The 22,705-nt window shown below is 45.3% G+C and overlaps 2 protein-coding genes across 2 annotated transcripts; one reads left to right on the forward strand and one right to left on the reverse strand.

The window, feature by feature from the left end:
* The first annotated feature begins 3,692 nt into the window (after positions 1-3,692).
* LOC102451206 (olfactory receptor 52P1-like) lies at positions 3,693-4,631 on the forward strand. The gene has a single exon (XM_006129905.3). It carries the CDS (start codon positions 3,693-3,695, stop codon positions 4,629-4,631), a length of 939 nt encoding a protein of 312 aa, XP_006129967.3.
* Positions 4,632-14,746: 10,115 nt separating this feature from the next.
* On the reverse strand, positions 14,747-22,660 carry LOC149526036 (olfactory receptor 52P1-like). The gene is made up of 3 exons (XM_089781039.1): positions 22,573-22,660; positions 15,328-15,423; positions 14,747-15,225 (listed from the first exon to the last, which is right to left on the reverse strand). The coding sequence occupies exons 1-3, from the start codon at positions 22,658-22,660 to the stop codon at positions 14,747-14,749; spliced, it is 663 nt and encodes a 220-aa protein (XP_089637165.1).
* Between the last annotated feature and the right edge of the window lie 45 nt (positions 22,661-22,705).

Raw genomic sequence — 22,705 nt, forward strand, 5'->3', positions numbered from 1 at the left:
GTTACCTAAGAAGGCGGTGGAATCTCCATCCCTAGAGGTTTTTAAGTCCCGGCTTGACACAGCCCTGGCTGGGATGATTTAGTTGGGATTGATCCTGCTTTTAGAAGGGTGTTGGACTCAATAACCTTTTGAGGTCTTTTCCAACCCTCTGAGGGTATGTCTACACTACCCTCCTAGTTCGAACTAGGAGGGTAGTGTAGACATACCCTGATTCTATGAGATCAGTTGAGGAACAAATCCAGATTGCACTCAATCTGTAACCTTCCCTCTTTATTATGTGCTATCCCCCAGTGTTGTGTCTTCTGCAAACTTGAGTCGTAAAAAGGAAAAACAGCTGAGTGGCTAACACATGTCTCTGCTCATACTTCTCAGTTCAGGTCTGTAACGTATGTCTTAGGCAAAGCTGAGTGCTTGCAGAGAAGTGTCTTGGGAAAAGAAACAAGGAAAGCAACAGCAGAGGACAACCTAAGATTCCAGTGTTTTTCATGCCTACTCTGTTCAACGGAATGTAAAAGCCCGGTCAGTGTTCTTTGTAAGCTGTGTGCTTTGGTGGCTACTCAGGAAATATTCAAATGCCGCTCAGCTGATTAGCACAGGGCCCACAGCTAAGTTTCTTTGTTTCTACATCTGCTCATGGATGGAAAAGATTAGAAGGAACGTTGCCCAGCATGATAATTTCTATGTCCATCGGGAAACCGTGTCTCCTTTCTAATACAGAGATTGTGTCTTGAATCAGACCTCTGGCTCATCTAGTTCATTGTCCTCTCTCTGACAGTCAGAGCCTCAAGTGATTCAGAAGAAGGTGTAAGAAGCCTAGCGTTATGGGGACAGCGGCGTGATCTGACCGTCAGAAGGGCGGCTCGTTACCAACTAAGAATCATTGGTGCCTTGGAACCCATTAGCGCACAAGCTTTCCGAAAGAGGTACAGATTTTTTAGCTATATATATATATATATACTCACTGGAGCATTTCACTATCCTTCGAAGAGACCACTCTGTATCTAATTACTACTTGGCCCATGGTCTCAGCTACTTCTTCTGGCAATGAGTTCATTGGCTTCGATGAAGAAATCAGTCATCTTTTCTTTGTGTGTACTTGCCACATTTCAGTTTAACCGAGTAGCCTCTTGATTGTATGGTGTGAGGCCACATTCTCGACTGACACTCTACCAGTCAGTATTTTAAAGACTTTTCTCATATACCCACTAATTCATCTCCCGTGTAAGGCCAGTATCTCGGTTTTTTTCAATCTATTTCCCCATGAGAATTCCTGTTGCCCTTCATTGAATCTCTCCAGTACTGGATTTTTGTGGAACGGGAGGATTTCAATGAAGGGCAACAAGAATGATCAAAGAGCTAGGTCCCTCACCAAAGGCGCCTGTGTAAATTACATGGCCATAGGATAAGAGGGAAGGTCCTTTCTTGGATTGAGAAATGGTTAAAAGACAGGAAACAAAAAGTAGGAATAAATGGTAAATTTTCAAAAATGGAGAGTGGTAACTAGTGGTGTCCCTCAAGGATCAGTCCTGGGACCGATCCTTTTCAATTTATTCATAAATGATCTGGAGAAAGGGGTAAGCAGTGAGGTAGTAAAGTTTGCAGATGATACCAAATTGTTTAGGATAGTCAAGACAGAAGCAGACTGTGAGGGACTCCAAAAAGATCTCACCAAACTGAGTGACTGGGTAACAAAATGGCAAATGAGATTTAATGTGGATAAGTGTAAAGTAATGCACATCGGGAAAAATAACCCCAACTATACGTACAGTATGATGGGGGCTAATTTGGCTACGACAAATCAGGAAAGAGATCTTGGAGTTATCGTGGATAGTTCTCTGAAAACTTCCACACAGTGTGCAGCGGCGGTCAAAAAGGCAAATAGGATGCTAGGAATTATTAAGAAAGGGATAGAAAATAAGACACAAAATATCTTACTGCCCCTGTAGAAAACTATGATACGCCCACATCTTGAATACTGTGTACAGATGTGGTCTCCTCACCTCAAAAAAGATATTTTGGCCATGGAAAGGGTTCAGAAAAGGGCAACTAAAATGATTAGGGGTTTGGAACGGGTCCCATATGAGGAGAGGTTAAAGCGACTGGGACTTTTCAGTTTAGAAAAGAGGAAACTGAGGGGGGATATGATAGAGGTCTATAAAATCATGAGTGGTGTGGAAAGGGCATGTGAAGGGGCTGGCCTGCCCCGCACTGAACAGGGGGGCTGAAAGCCCACCTATTGGGTGGAATATGCTCCTCCCCCACAGCCCTGCTGGGCATGCTCGCAGTGCAGCCCCGGTATCAAAGGCTGCCGGGCTGCTCAGTTGGGGCTGGCCTCCGGGGAGGGAGGAGTTCCTGCCCAACCTCCAGAGCCACAGCCGGACCTGCTGCGGGAGCAAGAGCTGACGGGACCGCCGCCGTTGCTGCTTCTGTCCCCAGGTTGAGCACTCCTGCAACGCCGACTCCGGGGAGCCACCCGCCCCACCGCAGTGGACAATTCCTTTGCTGCTGCCCCAGACACCGGACCTGCCAATGTCACAGGCGCCGCCAGTCCAGCATCTGCAGCTGGGGTCTATGTCGGCCACTGGGCAGGGGTAGGAAGCAACCCAGGGCAAGGGGCAGGGAACACCCCAATGGGCTCGGTGCGTTTCGGGGAGAACCCCCCACCAAGCCAGTGGTGGGAACCACCCACCACTAATAGGGCCCTGGGTTGTGGTCTGGTGTAGAGGGAGGGCCTGGACCCCCTACCCCATCCACCCAGAGAATGGACTAGGCCACAGGGCCTGCATTGAAAGGGACCAGAACTTGGGGAGAAGAGGGAGGGACTGAGGATCCCGCCGCATGGCAGATAAAGAAAAGTTATTTATTAGTTCCCATTATAGAAGGACTAGAGGACACCAAATGAAATTAATGGGTAGCAGGTTTAAAACGAATAAAAGAAAGTTCTTCTTCATACAGCGTGTAGTCAACCTGTGGAACTCCTTGCCAGAGGAGGCTGTGAAGGCTAGGACTATAACAGAGTTTAAAGAGAAGCTAGATAATTTCATGGAGGCTAGGTCCATAAAAGGCTATTATCCAGGGGATAGAAAAGGTGCCCCTGGCCTCTGTTTGTCAGAGGCTGGAGAAGGATGGCAGGAGACAAATCGCTTGATCATTGTCTTCGGTCCACCCTCTCTGGGGCACCTGGTGTTGGCCACTGTTGGCAGACGGGCTACTGGGCTAGATGGACCCATGGTCTGACCCAGTACGACCGTTCTTATGTTCTAGGGGAATTCTCATGGGGAAAGACCACTTCCAGAGGAGGCATGCATCATTTTGCAGAGAGAGGTCCCTGCCCTGAGTCCGTACAGTTAACCTGGAACTTACTAAAACGTTTGAGGAGCTCAAGTTCTCTGCTCCAATGGCCATACATATTGCAGTTTCTCACACTGAGATCCATCTGTCATCATGGTGAAGAGTCACTTGGTGTGGTTAGAACCTTCTGAGGACTTCTCCGGGCTTGAACAAATGTAAATAATCCAGTGTTACCTGGGAATGTTTCCACCTCACTGTTCAGCCCTCTTTCTAGGTTGTTCATAACTATACATTGTTTACCATGCTCTTTGTTATGATTTGTGCCACCTACTTGATTGAACTTGTCTCCCTTCCCAGGCACCTTGAGCATTTCTGAGACTGATCCTCACTCTGACGACTGCATGGCAGCTCTCAACTTTACCGCCTTTGACTCTTCCACATTCCTCCTAATGGGCATCCCTGGCCTGGAAGCTTCTCACATCTGGATTTCCATTCCTTTCTTTATGTGCTATGTTATCAGCTTGTTGGGAAATCTAATGGTTCTTTTGATGATAGGCAAAGAGCAGACCCTGCACAAGCCGATGTACCTGCTGCTTTGCATGCTGGCATTGGCAGACATTGCCACTTCTACGTTCATCGTGCCGAAGGCCCTGAGCATATTTTGGTTCAGTTGGAAAGGCATTACTATGGCTGGATGCCTCACCCAGATGTTTTTCCTAAACACGGTTTTGGTTACACAATCGGCTGTCCTCATGGCAATGGCCTTTGATCGCTATGTGGCCATATGTATCCCTCTGAGATACACCATCATCCTCACCAATGCACAAATAGGGAAGGTGGGACTAGTGGGTTTGATAAGAGCTGTTCTCTTCATTCTGCCCATGCCCCTGCTCCTGGGTGGGCAGCCGTTCTGTGCCAGCCACCTTATCCCCCACACCTACTGTGAGAACATGGCTGTGGCAAAACTCTCTTGTGGTGACATCACAGTTATCAGGATACACACTTTGGTGGTAACAATTGTAATCATGGGGTTAGACCTGACACTCATTGCTCTGTCCTATGGTCTGATCCTCAGGGCTGTCTTCAGAATCTCCTCCAAAGAAGCCCACCTAAAATCCCTCAACACCTGTACAGCCCACCTCTGTGTGCTGCTGTTATATTGTACCCCCAGCCTCTTTTCCAACATGGCACACCGGTTTGGTCAGGGCATCGCTCCTCACATTCACATAGTGTTGGCCAATCTCTATCTCCTTGTTCCCTCCATGCTCAATCCCATCATCTATGGGGTAAAAACCAAAGAACTTCGAGACAAAGTCATCAAATACATTTGCAGTCTGTGATCCTATAGGGCCAATGACTTATAACCTCTGTGACAGAAAGGAAAAGCGTAGCTCTTTAATAATCAAGACAAATTACAGGACTATGTAGCACTTTTAAGACTAACAAGATGGTTTATTAGATGGTGAGCCCAAAGGTCATACCACACTAATACCAACCCTGGTACCTTCTCTTGCAACAAACCCCGTTGCCAGCTTTGTCCACATATTCATTCTGCTGATACCATTATTGGACCCAACCAAGTGAGTTATAAGATCAAGAACACATATTCCTGCGCATCCAGAAAGATAATTTATGCTATCCTGTGCCGAAAGTGTCCGTCTGCTTTGTACATTGGACAAACGCCTCAGACACTTCGCCAAAGTATCAATGCCCACAAAACAGATATTAGACAGGACCACAAAGAAAAAACAGTTTCTTGCCATTTCAACCAGAAAGGGCATTGTCTCAACGACTTAATCACCTGCATCCTGCTCCAAAAGCCTTTCAAATCCGCACTTGAAAGGGAATCCTCTGAACTGTCATTCATGCTAAAATTCGACACTCTACGCGTGAGTCTCAACAAAGACCCTGGGTATCTTACCCATTACAAAGATAGCTTCCCCAATTATCACCTCTAATACCATTAGCTCACAGACATTTACCTTCCCCCCGCCACACACATCCCCCTTCTGTTCTGAAATTTGATTTGTCCTTTTCATATGTGTTCATTTTTTTAACTGTATCCTTTGGTATATATGGTTGTGACAATTTTCTTCCACTATTTGATCTGAGGAAGTGGGTCTGGCCCACGAAAGCTCATCATCTAATAAACCATCTTGTTAGTCTTTAAAGTGCTACATAGTCCTGTATTTTGTCTCAGCTACAACAGACTAACACGGCTACATTTCTATCACTATTTAATAATCAAGGTTTCTCTGTCACAGCGTGGTTGACCTCAGCATTGTGTGGGCTTAGAGTCTCCTGACAACCTCACTGATCTCTCCGTGGTTGAAATTCTGCTGTGCGCTCGACTTCTTTAACGGTCAGCTGCCAATCCTGCAAACGTAGGCCGTTCTACAGCTCCGAGGCTACCAGAACTTAGTGCTTAACTCAAGGTGTCTTTGCACTGGGCCATGTGCAAACAGCATTTTGGATCCATTTAACAAACCCAACTACACTTTCTGACTAACAAATAGAAAAGAAAGAAACTACAATGATGAACTCCTCATATGTACAGTAATCCAGTGAGCAATATTTACCTAATTTTCTTGTGTCCAATCCTTTAGGACACTTGAAAGATAAAGTATGCCCTGATTCACAATAATTCTGCACACGAAGTCAACAATGGTTACATATATCATCATGAGCTTTCGTGGGCAAATCTCACTTCTTCAGTCGAGTGCTATATAAAAATATGATTGTTGTTTCCCAATTCCTATGTTTTGGTCTACTTTAGGGTATGTTAATGCCTAATATGCCATTTTTTGTTTGAAATAACTTCCCACCCTTAATCAGAAGAGAAACACAAGCATGCACGTTATGATTTTGACCTTGATAGTCATCTCCTAAGTTGGCTGCTGATGTGCATTAGCTCCCTGCTGGGACTTGTAGCTTGTTTGTTTTGTAATGAGATCTGCATTAGGTACAGAAAGAACTTTGTCATTTATGTGAGGTACAGATCAATGTGTGAATAAAAATACTTTCTTTCAAAAAACAGAGTGGACTACTTTTAGGTGAGAGGTAAATGATTTTAGCATTATAAGGACTTGCTAAAGGATAACTTCAAGTGCAACATTGACATTGACAGATGGGAGACACTTGATCAGTATTGCTCAAACTGGAAAGAAGTTTTACATCCACTGAACAGCTGAAGAGGAGAAGAGGCACAGTACAGCGGCCTCACTAGGGAGCCAAGGCTGAACCAATAGGTTCAGAGCCAGGACACTTGACATCAGCCTTACCACAAATAACACAGCAGCCATCTACAATGAGTAGCTGAGGAGAGCAAGGTGAGGACATGGGCTGAGGGCCTAGCACAGGGAGACATCACCAGGGGAGACAGTCACAATGGCTGAACTCAGAAGGGGGGACATGAGTCTAATGAGTGGGCATATGCTAGGGAGAAGAGTCCTGAGACTTAGAACTGTAAGATATACAACAGGTCCCTTAGCTGTGGTATCACCTGAGCTCAGCCAGGGCCTTGGCAGGATGGCTGGGATGTGTGAGGAAAACAAAACAATGTAGAATCATAGAACAATAGAAATGGAAGGGACCTTAAGAGATCATTAAGTCCAGGCTCCTGCCCTTATGGCAGGACCAAGCACCATCTAGACCTCTAAAATATGGAAATTCCACAACCTCCGTAGGCAACTTATTCCAGAGTTTAACCACCCTGACAGATAGGAAGTTTTTCCTAATGTCCAACCTAACCCTCCCTTGCTGCAGTTTAAGCCCATTGCCTCTTGTTCTATCCTCAGAGGTCAGGGAGAACAATTTTTCTCCCTCCTCCTTCTAGCACCTTTTTAGGTACTTGAAAGCTGCTATCATGTCCCCTTTTCTTATCTAAACTAAACAAACAAACAACAACAAAAACCCAATTCTTTCAGTCTTCCCTCATAGGTCATGTTTTCTAGACCTTTCATCCTTTTTGTTGCTTTTCCTTACATCCTACACTCAAATATATTTATGTTGTCACTGTGCCCGCAGAGCTGGGTTCCTTGTTACCTTAATTTTCCCTTTTTTCCCATTTTTTTTCTTATAGGGTGTGTCTAGACTACAGTTTTGTCGACAAAAGTGGACTTTTGTCGACAAAACTATACCTGCGTCTACACTACCGCTGAGTTCTGTCGACATAACGTCGACAGAACTCAGCAGTTTTGTCGACGCTGGTAAACCTCATTTTACGAGGCATAACGCCTTCTGTCGACAGAGTTCTGTCGACAGAAGGTGTTATTGCATGTAAACTGTCCTTTGCGTCTACACTACCATGTCGACAAAGCAGCTTGCTTTGTCGACAGAACAGAATGTAGTCTAGACGCTCTTTGTCGACTGAAGCTTTGTCGACAGTATCTGTCGACAAACCTTCTGTCGACTAAAGCCTGTAGTCTAGACGTACCCATAGTTGCCATGTAAGAAATTATTCCTGGTTTGAAATGAATGTCGTGATTACTGAGTCAGGGAAGTCTCTGATGCGTAGAGAGTATTCCAGAGTATTCCAGAGTGGAGACACACACATCTCTGTCCTAAGCGACCATGTTGAGACTGGATGTTTTGCCACCCAGGAATTATGGACCCACTTGTGTCCACTGTGATGGGGTGAAGTCACAGGAGACCCCTTGGAGGTACTTCCCAGAGTGTTGACATGACCACTGCCACTTGCCTTCCTGCTCTCTGGAGCTTCTCATTGCTCGGTCCTGCTGGGCCTGAATCTCTTCGGGTCCATGGGGAATGCAGTTTAGAGCCCAGCTTCCCAGGATACAACTCCCCAGATGGGATCGGAACCCCACATGGATTATTGAGGTAAACCCCCTTTAGAAAAAGGGGGGATGTGCACACTGATTCCCACCCCAACGTCCCAGACAACAGTTGTTTGCACGGGGGTTGATAGTAAATAAAAGTTCAAGCAGTACGATTTAAGTGGTTATACATGAGAACAGGCAGAGCAGAGTAGGTTACAAATTCAAAATAACAGAAAACGCTGAGCTAATTCTACATTGAAACCTCAGTACAAACTTATTACAGACTCATTACAAACTCACCCTAAAACTGTTTCTTTTCCAGTTAAGCCTCCAAACCAGGGCTGTTCCTCACCCTGGAAACTTTGGTTCCTTCCCTATTGTGGGCCAGCCAAAAACCAAATGCCCCTCCTATCCTATTGTTTTTAAAGATTCCCTTATTGCTTGGGAAGTCACCTACCCCGTCCCTACCAACGACTGCTAAGACTTAACGACAAAAGGCTATTTGCATATGATTGCACAGACATTGAGGCCTCCCAGCAGTGGAATCACCCTTGGTGGCTTTCCATTTACACATTTAAAAAGGGAAAGCATTCCATGCTTCGTATGTCTACCTGTACACACAAGAACGATACATATATCAAAATAAGACAAGTAGATCCACTGGATTGTGACATGAGGACTGATAGCAATACTCCAGATGTGGCCTCGCCAGTGCCGAATAAAGGGGAATAATCACTTCCCTAGCTCTGCTGGAAATGCTCCTCCTAATGTAACCAATATCATAGAATCCTAGAATCCTAGGGCTGAAAGAAATCTCAGAAGGTCATCGAGTCCAGCCCCCTGACCAAAGCAGGACCAATCGCAACTCAATCATCCCAGTCAGGGCTTTGTCAACCAAGACTTAAAAACCTCTAAGGATGGAGATTCCACCACCTCTCTAGGAAATCCGTCCCAGTACTTTACCACTATCCTAGGGAAATAGTTTTTCTTAATATCCAACCTAGACCTCCCCAACTGCAACTTGAGAGCATTACTCCTTTTTCTGCCATCCATCACTACTGAGAACAACCTTTCTCCATCCTCTTTGGAACCTCCTTTCAGGAAGTTGAAGGCTGCTATCAAATCCCCCCTCACTCTTCTCTTCTGCAGACTAAATAAGCCCAAATCCCTCAACCTCTCCTCACAGGTCATGTGCCCCAGTCCCCTAATCATTGTCGTTGCCCTTTGCTATACCCTTTCCAGTGGGTCCACATCCTTTGTATAATAGGGGGCCCAGAACTAGACACAATACTCCAGAAGTGGCCTCACCAATGGCGAATAAAGGGGAATAATCACTTCTCTAGATCTACTGGAAATGCTTCTCCTAATGCACCCCAATATGACATTAGCCTTCTTGGCTACAAGGGCACACTATTGACTCCTATCCAGCTTCTCCTCCACTGTCATCCCCAGGTACTTTTCCGCCAAACTGCTTCTTAGCCAGTCAGTCCCTATCCTGTAACAGTGCTTGGGATTCTTCCGTCTCAAGTGCAGGACTCTACATTTGTCCTTGTAGAACCTCATCAGAATTCTTTTGGCCAAATCTCCTATTTGTCTACTTTACTTTGGATCCCATCCCTGTACTCCAATGTATGTACTTCTCCCCCTAGCTTAGTGTCATCTGCAAACTTGATGAGGGTTCGATCCCTCCCTTCACACAAGACATTAATAAAAATGTTAAACAAAGAACGGCCCTAGAAGTGATCCTTGGGGAACTCCACTTGAAACTGACTGCCAACCCGACATCAACTGCCAACCGTTGATCACTACCCATTGGGCCTGATAATTTAGCCAGCTTTCTATCCACCTTACAGTCCATTTATCCAATCCATATTTCCTTCGCTTGCTGGCAATAATATTGTGAGAGACCTTATCAAAAGCTTTGCTAACGTCAAGATATATCACATCCACTGACTTCCCCATGTCCACAGAGCCAGTTACCTCTTCATAGAAGGCAATCTGATTGGTCATATGCCATTAGTGTTCTTGGATAATTGGTCAGCTGCAAGAAGATGGCAACTCAGAGGAGCCAGCAAGACAACACCTGTTGCGGTATACCACCTCATTTCCTCGACCTCCCAATTGTACACCCACTACAGTACATTACACACACACAAACACACACAAAGCCATTGTTAATGGCTAACGTAAACTGTGTGGAAGACTCAAGTTGCCCTGACAATCTCATCCCCTGGTATTGGCGAATCATTTCTTCACTCCCGGGGGAGGCTCTCCAGTGGTTGTTCCCCAGGGTTGGTTTTCTGACCTTCCCGATGCTCGTGGGGCGTTGCCTAGCAGTGCTGCCCATCTCAGACTACGCAGGGACTTCACAGATCATTTATAAAGCTCGCTTGCCGCAGGAAGGTGTTTTCTTCTCCCTGCAGGTCAGGATATCAGTGAGTGCCCCTTTCTGCCTTAACGTTATGGTGATCAGATGTTTCAAGGCGCAGTCCTGTATTTAAGCCTTGCTGCAGGTTTCTCTATTTTTTTCTTAAAAATGGACAAATTGTCCCATTTTCTTTCTTTCCCCTGCCCCCAGGACCGGTGGGTTCTCCCGCTGGCCTGATCCATGCTCACCAGCAGCACCCCAGCAATGCCTGGTGGCACCCAGCGGCTGATGTTGGAGGTGAGTGTGCTTGTCCGGTGGGTAGGCAAAGCTGTAATGTGTGGGGACAGACGTTCTCCCTGCTGATCCATCAGTGCAGCCTCCTCTTGGCCAGACGGCTTCCCTCCCTACCCTGTTTCCAGCCGACACCAGGTCTGGATACTGTCACCTCTTCTGCCCACTCATTCGACCTTTACACTCTCCCCCTGACTCTCCTCTCTCTGCTGTGCCCCTTCAGCCCTGCTGGTGCTTCATCTCTCCCCATCAACAAGGTGCGTCCTGCTCCCAGCACTGAGTGGAGACTCAGCCCCAATCCGATCACTCAGCTCCCCAACAGCCTGGCTGGCAGGACGTTTCCTCCCCCGCCACGTCCGGCTGGGCTGGCACCCAGGGGAAGCACAAGACCTTCTGGCCTGGGGCTCTGGCCAAGAGGAGACAAGCCCTGCATGTGTCAAAGCCCTGCTCAGACCTGTCCTGTGGAAGCTTCTCCTCCCACCGGCTGAGCTCTGGAGGGGTGGGAAGAAGCAGTTTCCAGCCTGTTGGTGGCGTACCCCTTCAGGCTCTGCAGCAGGGCTTAGCACCCTCTTCACACATGGCCCCTGTGCTAGGTGCTGCTCCCAGGCAATGCAGAGATGCTCTGCCCCCTAGGCACCCTTCCCTGCAAGGCCATCTCCCTGGCCAACCCCTGGAGTCAGGGTCCCTAGGCTTTGGCACATTGTGTATCCTTCAGCCATAACCTCTTCTTGCCTGTACTAAAGCCCGGGGACAGGAGGTGGCTGGGTTCCATCGGTGGTCAGAAGCACCCTGGAGCCACCTTTCAATGGACCATTAGAAACAAGTGGCATCTAGCCACAGGGGAGCCTGTGGGAGAGGAGAGGATGGACATAGTGTGCTGTGGCAGTCAAAAAGGCAAATAGGATGCTAGGAATTATTAAGAAAGGGATAGAAAATAAGACCCAGAATATCTTACTGCCCCTGTATAAAACTATGCTACGCCCACATCTTGAATACTGTGTACAGATGTGGTCTCCTCTCCTCAAAAAAAGATATTTTGGCCTTGGAAAGGGTTCAGAAAAGGGCAACCACAATGATTAGGGGTTTGGAACGGGTCCCACACGAGAAGAGGCTAAAGCGATTAGGACTTTTCAGCTTAGAAAAGAGGAGAATGAGGGGGGATATGATAAAGGTCTATAAAATCATGAGTGGTGCGGAGAGGGTGAATAAAGAAAAGTGATTCATTAGTTCCCATAATATAAGAACTAGAGGACACCAAATGACATTAATAGGTAGCAGGTTTAAAACTATTAAAAGAAAGTTCTTCTTCAAACAGTGCATAGTCAATCTATGGAACTTCTTGCCAGAGGAGGCCATGAAGGCTGGAACTATAACAGAGTTTAAGGAGAAGCTAGGAGATTAGGTCCATAAAAGGCTATTAGCCAGGGGGAGGAATGGTGTCCTTAGCGTCTGTTTGTGAGAGGCTGGAGACGGATGACTGTCAGCCGACGGTCAGGGCAGTGTGTGTGTTTCCGAGAAAAGGTTTAACGTCCGTGTCTTTACTGCTAGGACCAGGATCGCAGAGGGTGGCCAGCAGGCCAACAGATGCCCCGTTATATAGGAAGAGCTTATTACACCTTAGATTTTAGCTGCTAGAACACAGGGGTTCCTCCGCAGCGGGCAGCCTGGGGAAGGCTGAAAAGTGCCCCAACGGATCTTGTCACCTGGGAGTGACACAGATCCAAACGCCCAAGCTCTTCCTATGTCTGTCCCTTTATGACTGGCTGAAGTTTTTTTAAATTGTGCTTGGTTCTATTACAGCAACTGAAGGAGTCAGGTTAAAGCTTAAACAGTTACTGGTTTATTAAAGAAGCTTATAAATCATATGGTTACAAAGGCTATTGCTCTATTTCTTAAATGCTAGCAAATATATATATATATATATAGGTCTTAACAATGATTACAGGAAAAAGGTAAAGATAGAAAATAGAAATAATGGTACCAAGTGACGGCTTAATCTTTAAAGAGCTCTAACACTATGTATATATTCTTAAACAAAGGACCACATCCAGGTACAATTTTTACCCCTTTCTGTGCCTCTCGACTCCAGCATGTCAGGCCAGGGCCGGTCTCTCAATTCCTAGGAAAGACGAATATGAGGTGGGCGTCCCCTCTGGAACCTCAGGAGATCAAACACCTAACCCGACCAGCAGATAGATGGTAGATTTACACTCAGAGAAAATATGCTGCTGGACCCATCTTTATACCCCTGGGGGCCCGTATTCTCTTTGGGTATGTCTACACTACCCCGCTAGTTCGAACTAGCGGGGTAATGTATGCATACCGCACTTGCTAATGAAGCCCGGGATTTGAATTTCCCGGGCTTCATTAGCATAAGCGGGGAGCCGCCATTTTTAAATCCCCGCTGCTTCGAACCCCGTGTAGCGCGGCTACACGGGGCTCGAACTAGGTAGTTCGGACTAGGGTCCTATTCCGAACTACCGTTACTCCTCGTGAAACGAGGTGTACCGGTAGTTCGGAATAGGCACCCTAGTCCGAACTACCTAGTTCGAGCCCCGTGTAGCCGCGCTACACGGGGTTCGAAGCAGCGGGGATTTAAAAATGGCGGCTCCCCGCTTATGCTAATGAAGCCCGGGAAATTCAAATCCCGGGCTTCATTAGCAAGTGCGGTATGCATACATTACCCTCCTAGTTCGAACTAGGAGGGTAGTGTAGACATACCCTTTCTTATCTTAAGAGGCCAAATTTTACTGGTCCGTTTTGTGCTGCCAGTTCTTACAAGCAGGTTACAAGTTAATTTACACTTGTAAGAGAGGAAGATAGCTAAATTAGGACTGCCAGATGTTCTTGTTGGGCGGGAGATTCCTCCCCCCGCCGACAGTTGTGTGTTCGTATCAATATGGGTTAAGTCAAGGGCACGATGTACAGCCTCTTAGTTTGACCACCCTATTATCTCTGCTTACTGTTGGTCATGGTCACTGAGCCGGCATAAGTGGAGTGACTTTCACTCCTTGTGGAATGAGGAGTACAGCTAGTTCAGATTAGGAAGCCTAATCCGAACTAGCTACTCCATGCTGCGTGTAGCCGCGCGGCACGGGGTTCGAACGAGCCGGGATTTAAAAATGACGGCACCTGGCTTATGCAAATGAAGCCCAGGAAATTCAAATCCCGGGCTTCATTTGCAAGTGCGGTATGCCTACATTACCCCGCTAGTTCGAACTAGTGGGGTAGTGTAGACATACCCTGAGAGATGAACTTGCCTGTAAAGACAGAGGCAAAGAAAGTATTGAGTACTTCAGATTTTCCCACATCATCTGTCATTAGGTTACCTCCGTCATCCGGTAAGGGCCCCACACCCTCTCTGATCACCCTCTTATTGCTAACATGCCCATAGAGACCTTTCTTGTTACCCTTCACATCCCCTGCCAACTGCAATTCCAGTTGCGCTTTCACCTTTCTAATAACTCCCCTGAATTCTTGAGCAATATATTTATACTCCTTCCTAGTCATCTGTCCAAGTTTCCACTTCTTGTAAGCTTCCTTTTTGTATTTACGCTCACCAAGTATATCCACGGTAAGCCAATCTGGTTGCCTACCATATTTGCTTTTCTTACTGCGCATCAATATGGTTTCTTCCTGTGCCTTTAATAAGGCTTCTTTAAAATATAGCCAGCTCTCCTGGACTCCTTTCCCCTTCATGTAAGCATCCCAGGGAACCCTGCTCATCAATTTTGACTCTGAGGGAGTCAAAGTCTGCTCTTCTGAAGTTCAGGGTGTGTATTTTGCTACTCTCCTTTCTTCCTTTGATCAGGATCCTGAAATCTACCATCTCATGATCACTGCTCCCCGGGTTGTCACCCACCTCTATTTCCCCTACTAGTTTCTCCCTGTTTGTGAGCAGCAAGTCAAGCTGTGCATGGCCCATGATTGATTCCTTCAGCACTTGTACCAAGAAGTTATCCCCAACATTCTCCAAAAACTTCCTGGATTGTCTGTGTATTGCCGTATTGGTCTCCCATCACTGTAATATAACAATACTTATCACCAAACCATGCATGTTTATGACGGTGATGTCCCCACATGACAGCTTCACAACAGCCATGTTCTCACAATACGTGTGAGGGATCACATGACTGGTACAGAATGGCAGCCTGCTTAGGAGCAAGGGCAGAGGAAGAATGAAGAGAACAGCTCTTACCAAACCCACTAGCCCTAGCTTAGCTATTCGTGCATTGCTGAGGATGGTGGTGTATCTCAGAGGGTCACATATGGCCACATAGCGATCAAAGGCCATTATCATGAGGACAGCTGATTGCGTAACCAAAACCGTGTTAAGGAAGAACATCTGGGTGAGGCAGCCAGCCAGGGTAATGCCTTTCCAATTGAACCAAAATATACACAGGGCCTTCGGCACCACTAGAGTGGACGTGGCGATGTCGTTGAGTGCCAGCATGCAGATCAGCAGGTACATCGGCTTGTGCAGGGTCTGCTCTTTGCCTATGACAAACAGAACCATGAAATTTCCCAACAGGTTGATAATGTAGCACACAGAGAAGGGGATGGAAATCCAGATGTGGGCATGTTCCAGGCCAGGGATGCCTGTTAGGATGAATGTCAAAGGATCAGATGGGGTGAAATTTAATGCCGCCATGAGGTGGTCAATGCATCCATCAATCTTGGAAATGTTCATGGGATCTGTAAAGGGAAAGAAGCAGAGTGAAGAAGGTTATGCACCTTAGAACAAATAATACCATCAATTATTTATAGTAATTAGCCATGTAGAAAGGGGGTTGAGCCCTAGTGGCAAAAGTCAGAGATGGCACAAAGTTATTTAGGGTTGAGTCTAGTACAGAAAAGTCCTCTCAGTGGGAGGTAACACAGGGCCTGTCTACACTAGGAAAGTATTTCAAAAGAATTTATTTCCAAATAATAACTCCAGAAATAACTATTTCAAAATAGTATACCCACTCTACAGGGAAACCTTGAAATTAGTTCGTCAGGCTCCCTTGATGTGGACACATGAACTCGACTCAGAGACCCAGGAAGCACTGGGGAGTAATTACTTTGAATGACTCTGGGGAGTCATGATTTTGAAATAGCAGCAGTGGAGCATCCACACTGCCGCTATTTCAAAAGTACTCTTTTGAAATACGTCTTATTCCCTGAGGAAAGCAGGAGTAATTATTTCGAAATAACAGGGTTGGTAGTGTGGACAGTCTCCCTGCTATTTCAAAATAAGGGAAATAAAAGTACGGCTAGACTATGTTTTTTATTCGAAAAGAGATAGGCAAATTCGGTGCTAATTTGCATATCTTCTTCCAATTGGTTTTTCGAAAGTGTTTTTGAAAGTGAAAGTCGTCTGGACCCTTTTTTTTTGGAAAAAAAACCCTTTTTCAAAAAAAAACCTCTCATCCTAAAAAAAGGAGGTTTATGCGGTTTTTTGAAAAAGAGGAGGTTTTTTTCTGAAAAAAAACCCCAAATCCAGAGTACTTTCACGTTCCAAAAAAACCTGCTTTAGAAAAAGCAATCAGAAGAAGATATGCAAATTAGCACATACTTTGCATATTTCCTTTTAAAAAAAACCCATAGCCTAGATGTACCCTTAGGGTACGTCTAAACTACAAGGCTCCATCGAGGGAACCATGTAGATTTGTTGTTTTGGGTGAATCCAAATTTGAATCGGCCACAGCCTAGAGCTGAGAACATGTGTGGTACGTCGCATGGCATGGTGGGGGACCAAATTCCTCACTACTGAATTTCATACATGAAAGGGAGGAAGGAATAGTTTGAACGGTGACTGAAGGGACACACAGAGAATCTTCATCAGGGAACAAGAGGGTAAGCAAAACTTTGATAAGCCAAAATTTGAAATGTCAAAAACAAACCAATGAATAAATGGTACAGCAACTCTTGGGATTGCCAGTGGGTAGAGGACAGCAATAAAGTTAACTTGTGCTTAACTTATTGGGCAGGCGAGCTTGTGTCGTGGGTGGGGGATTGCTTTGAAAGACTAACACAGGGAGAACTGTGTGGAGATATGCAAAATGCTGGGTGAATAATGTTAATGGATCGCATGAGAAAAACATGGTCAAAATAAAGGGCTTTGGTGTTACATCAGGAGGCTAGCTCATCTTTATCCACCCTTGCAAAAGCAGGCCACTTCTCCACCTGGACAATACCTTCCCAACCTGTGGGGGCAGTACTTTTTGGAAGAAAACAAGGTCCTTGCTCTGTGTTTAGTAAGCAACAAGTCAGAGACATTTATTTCCAAGCAATTGCAAGGGGAAGACTGCAGTCGGACGGTGGGGGGAGGGCCCCCCTTCTTAAGCAGATCTTCAAATACAAACAATAAAAGCAGAAGTATGTATACTTTCCCATTACATACAACAATAAGTAACAAACTAACAATTATCTCTTAGTTCCTCCCAGATGCTACATTATCTCAAGGTTCTCACTGGAGTCAGCATTCTATCCTTATCTCCGTATGGAGGTGAGAGCGCCTCTTACAGTTCTCGCATTGTCAGGCTACACACTTAGCCTGACTCTTGCTCTGCTACGACAAACCTAAGATGGCTGCGCACAAATCCCCTTTTCCTGCCTCCACAACTTGTATAATTGTTACCATGAGACCATGGGAAGGGCATGCAACAAGGTGGTCCCATGAGTCCTGTGGAAGCAAACAGAAGAGGAGGAGTACAGAGGGAACAAACAGGAAATAGTCAGGGAGGGTGGAATGGTGTGAACTGGACTATCGTTATGCTAATCAATTGTATATACGGAGGAGGCATCTGGAAGTGCCTCTGCTCTGACTATTGAAGATCAGGATCACCAAGCAAGTGAAGGGAAGGGAGGCATTTAGGTGCAATTTCTATGGGGTACGATGTACTCTGTTGGGAATATAATCCAAACAAGGAGAGAGAATCACACCAGTATATAACCAAATTATAAACATCTATGCATTTCCACTGGACCATGGGGCACTCAGGGACCAGTGGACCTAACTTTGTAAAGAATCAAATCAGCACCCATGATCCTATCCCATCCCAAATAGGCCAGCTGGGTGTGGACACAGTGGATAGTTAGTGGACACATCCTATGGACAAGAGCACACAATGATTCAGAAGCAACTTAGCGAGATTGCCAGTATTTGGGCACATCATACACACTTCAGGATGGTGCTGACCGAATTCTAACCCAACTGAGGGAGGCAAAGCAGTGGTTTTGGTGCTGCCCAGTACGTTAGACTGTGCTGCAGTGGGGAGGACACATGTGGGGCTCTGGAATATTGTAGCAATTTGTGCATTGTTAAATAAACTTGTGCTACGTTGCAGATGGAAACAATCGAGAGGGGCATAACCCTTTAACGAATAGCCACTAATTACAATGTAAAAGTAAGCCCTCCTCCACAGTGTACTAGACAACCAAGCCAGAGCCGTGTCTTATATGCAAGAACCTGGTCTTGAATGTCTTTGGTGCCTGAACCAAAGTTAGCAAGGGTTATACGAGGAGGAACAGACAGGCCTTGAAAAAAGCTGATCTTTGCCTGCCAATCAGTGTCTCTGAGTACTACAACCGCTAGCCCTGCTAAAAGCACGTGAAATATGGAAATACATCCCACCGGGACAGCACAATAGCATCCCAACTTAGGGCCTGATAAAATAGTTTGAAATAACAAGACCTGAAAGCATAAGATCTGGATTACCACAATGGCTGGTGTGTTGTTAAGTACACTTGTGTTGCATCACATATGGAAACAATTGAGAGGGGCACAATCCTCTAAAGAAGAGACACTCGTTATAAGGCAAAAGTAAAGTAGTACACGTTCCCCCATAGTGAACTAGACAACCAAGACACAACCTTCTCAGGCCCACTCAAATGAAAAGTATGGAACACTACTTGGAATAGCTGTGTAGGGCCCTGTCTAACACAAGGGACAGTGGGACAGATGAAGGATTGATACATTCCACCTCCAGGCCTGGCCCTATCAGGGAATGTGTGCCTTAGGTTCTCTGCTTTGTAGGAGCAGCGAGGAGTCCTGTGGCACCTTATAGACTAACTAAAGTGTAGGAGCATAAGCTTTCGTGGGCAAAGACCCACTTCGTCAGATGCATGGGTTACCTGAGAAGGACAATCCCCCCCGCAAAAAAAAAAGAAATGGGTGGAGAGTTAGGATACAGATATTCAGGCCTGCTTGTGAAGCCCTATTGTTCTTCCCCATGTAGATTCTTATAGGCTGTAATCAAGTCACTATTTAACCATATTTGTTCAAATAAGTTGATGGAGCTCTTTGGGTGTGTCTAGACTACAGAGTTTTGTCGACAAAAGTGGACTTTTGTCAACAAAACTACACCTGCGTCTACACTACCGCTGAGTTCTGTCGACATAACGTCGACAAAACTCAGCAGTTTTGTCGACGCTGGTAAACCTCATTTTACGAGGCATAACGCCTTCAGTCGACAGAGTTCTGTCGACAGACGGTGTTATTGCATGCAGGGTTGTGTCTAGACTACAGGGTTTTGTCGACAAAGCAGCTTGCTTTGTCGACAGAACTGAATGTAGTCTAGACGCTCTTTGTCGACAGAAGCTTTGTCGACAGTATCTGTCGACAAAACTTCTGTCGACAAAACCCTGTAGTCTAGACGTATCCTTTGTGTCTACTAGTGTAAGGCCGATTTCTACTCTTTTACTAATTCTTGTCACTGAGACCTCTTCAATGTATACACATCCATCATGGATCATGACAGCTGAACTGCATTTCAGGAGCAGTCACACCAGTGCCAAACACAGAGTTAAAATAACTTCTTTACCTTTCCTTGAGATTCCCCTGGTTGCCATCCCAGGATCACATGGGCTCTTTTGGGCCACCAGGCCACACTGTGAGCCCATGTTCAGCTAATTATCCTTTTATGTCCCATATTCTGCTCAAAGTTATGCTTCCCATAATGGCTATATTAGAGGGCAAATTGTTTGCCTGGAGTAAGCCAATATAGATTGTGCCGACTCAGTGATCTGTCCTATTTATTAACAATCCCACAATTGTGTCTTCTATACACTTCAGGAGTGACAAAGGTTAGCAGCTGAACTGGTGACACCTCTCTGCTTACACGTATTGGTTAACACCAGTAATCTACATCTCAGAAGAGTAGAAGCGTTCCTTGGACCTCTAGTATCTCAGAAAAACTCTGCAGTCTAGACATTCTCTGAGAGTGTACTTCCAAAAGAAACAAGGAAATTAACACCGGTGCAGGTCTGTAGACCTGAATATCAGGAGCTGAGTACCTTTCATGTCTATCCTGTGGTTCATAAAGTTCTAGATAACCCAACATGATAACGTCTGTTTCCATAGTGAAAACTTGCCCTCTTTGTAATATCGTAATTGTTTTGTGGTTCACTGCTATGATCCATCTCGTTGACAGTCTTCTCTTTGACAGTGACAGCCTCAGATGCTACACAAGAAGGCGAAGGACTCTTTCATTACATCTTTTGGAAAGGAGTTTCTTGGTCTGATGAAGCACTCTTCTCACACATGGTGTTCCAGAACTAGCGGGCTTAAGGGAAGGGGAACAAGAAAGATCAAGGATCTGGGAATACCTCTTTTGTCTCATTGCTGCTGCTCTGCCTCTGGCCAAGTTCGGCTTTGAGGGCTGCTTCTCTGGGCTTTGTGGTTCTGTCTGCTGCTGCTCTGCTTCCGTCTTAGCTTGAGCTTCTTAATGTTTCTGCCTCCAGCTCAAACTGAGGTGCTGAGTAAGGTTTTCCAGATTTTTAATGCCCTTATAGGCCAGCGTCACTTAAAACACCTGAAATAGTCCGGTCTGTTTCTCAAGAAACAGTATTTGTATTCACATTCATCTATACATCCAGTAGCAAATGAATGGGTTCTTTCAATAGCTAATGCATATTTCCTTAAAAATGTATAAAGCTACACGCCCTAGCATGAGTTGGATGACCTCAGCAATGAAGCTTTAAGATGACAACTATATTCAAAACCAAGGGCGCATCTACACTGCACTGTTATTTTGGAATAAATAGTGTTATTCCGAAATAACAATGGGAGCATCTACACAGCGATTCCGTTATTTTGAAATAATATTGAAATCACGGGAGGCTTATTCTGACTTCTGTACACCTCATTCCACAAGGAATAATGCCTCTTCCAAAACAGCTACTTCAAAATAGCGGTATTGTTGACGCTCCACTGCTACTATTTCCAAATAGCTCCTCACCAGGGCTATTTTACATAATTTCTCCCTAGTGCTTCCAGGGGCTTTAAATTGCATCCGCATTAGGGGAGCCTGTCTCGGGCTAATTTTGAGGCTTCCCTGTAGTGTGGATACTGTATTTCGATATATCGGAGGGGTAGCCGAGTTAGTCTGAATCTGCATAAACAACGAGAAGTCCTGTGGCACCTTGTAGACTAACAGATTTATTGCAGCATAAACTTTCGTGGGCAAAGAACCATGTATCTGATGAAAGCTTATGCTGTAATAAATCTGTCCAACTATAAAGTGCCACAGGACTTCTTGTTGTTCATTTAGAAATAAGCCATTTTGGAATATATCTTCTGGAACAGCTTATTCCAAAATAAGCATTCAGTGTAGACATAATCCACAACTCCCATTCTTGTTCTATTATTCTGATTGAAAATTAGCAGATAGTTGATAGCAAAAATCACAAATGCGTACTTTAAAAATTGCCTAAAAACTGTCCAAAACATATGAAAGGACGCTGACATTTCTAATAAATTATTTCTGATATTTGTAAGCAAAACTCGTGAAGTCATTCTGCCGCTCTACTCTGTGCTAGTTAGGCCTCAGCTGGAGTACTGTGTCCAGTTGTGGGCGCCACATTTTAAGAAAGATGTGGAGAAATTGGAAAGGGTACAGAGAAGAGTGACAAGAATGATTAAAGGTCTAGAGAACATGACCTATGAAGCCAGGCTTCATGAACTGGGCTTGTTTAGTTTGGAAAAAAGAAGATTAAGGGGGGACATGATAGCGGTTTTCAAATATCTAAAAGGGTATCACAAGGAGGAAGGAGAAAATTTGTTCCTCTTGGTTTCTGAGGACAGGACAAGGAGTAATGGGCTTAAAGTGCAGCAGGGGAGGTTTAGATTGGACATTAGGAAAAAATTCCTAACTGTCAGGGTGGTCAAATATTGGAATAAATTGCCAAGGGAGGTGGTGGAATCTCCCTCTCTGGAGATATTTAAGAACAGGTTGGATAGACATCTGTCAGGGATGGTGTAGACGGAGCTTGGTCCTGCCTTGAGGGCGGGGGGCTGGACTCGATGACCTCTTGAGGTCCCTTCCAGTCCTATTATTCTATGATTCTATGATTCTATGATTTCATTCCATGATAAAAGACACTGTCCATATTTTGTGTTGAAGTAATTTGTCATTAATTGGCTTATTCCCCCAGCTTCCTGAATGATTGGACATAAGAAAATCAGGCAAATTTTGCTTGCTGGACAACGGTACATATGATAATGATGTTGATCATTGCTGTTTTTCTACTCTTTGGCTATTGAAGGTTTAGATTTCATTCAACAAACTGCTCAAGAATCCTGTTCACTGACGCCACATATAAACTACACGGAAAATTGATGTTGCTGCAGTCCATCAGCTGGTATTCGAATGATCGGGTCTAGTGAAGGCACCTCCATGAGTATCACTAGTCCTGCTCTTCATGAGGAGTAAGCATTTGACAGGAGCATTTGCTCCCATTGACCTCCCGCTGAATGGATAGCCTGAAAACACGATTTAAGATACATCGACTACAACTACATGATTAACATAGCTGGAATTGCATGTCTAAGTTGTCTTTCTCCTTTAGTGTAGACCATACCAGAGAGATTAATGGAAAGCTCCCTTACATCAGAAATTTGTACTTTCTTCAGTTGTTTAGGAGCTACGGAGAGGATGAACGGAAGCATGTAGTAGGCTGGCAGCTCACAGATGACATGACAGCAGTCAGGTAA

This window comes from Pelodiscus sinensis, chromosome 1 (assembly GCF_052426305.1).
Source record: "Pelodiscus sinensis isolate ZL-2025 chromosome 1, ASM5242630v1, whole genome shotgun sequence".
In the NCBI taxonomy this organism is placed as follows: Eukaryota; Metazoa; Chordata; order Testudines; family Trionychidae; genus Pelodiscus; species Pelodiscus sinensis.

Excerpts from the sequence above, each read along its gene's own strand:
- LOC102451206 (XM_006129905.3), top strand. The coding sequence starts at position 3,693 with ATGGCAGCTCTCAACTTTACCGCCTTTGACTCTTCCACATTCCTCCTA.
- LOC149526036 (XM_089781039.1), bottom strand. The coding sequence starts at position 22,660 with ATGCTTCCGTTCATCCTCTCCGTAGCTCCTAAACAACTGAAGAAAGTA. Across the intron at positions 15,424-22,572 it reads GCTTTCCATTAATCTCTCTG|ATCCCATGAACATTTCCAAG; the intron begins GTATGGTCTACA and ends TTCCCTTTACAG. Across the intron at positions 15,226-15,327 it reads TTTGACATTCATCCTAACAG|GCAAAGAGCAGACCCTGCAC; the intron begins GCATCCCTGGCC and ends TGTTTGTCATAG.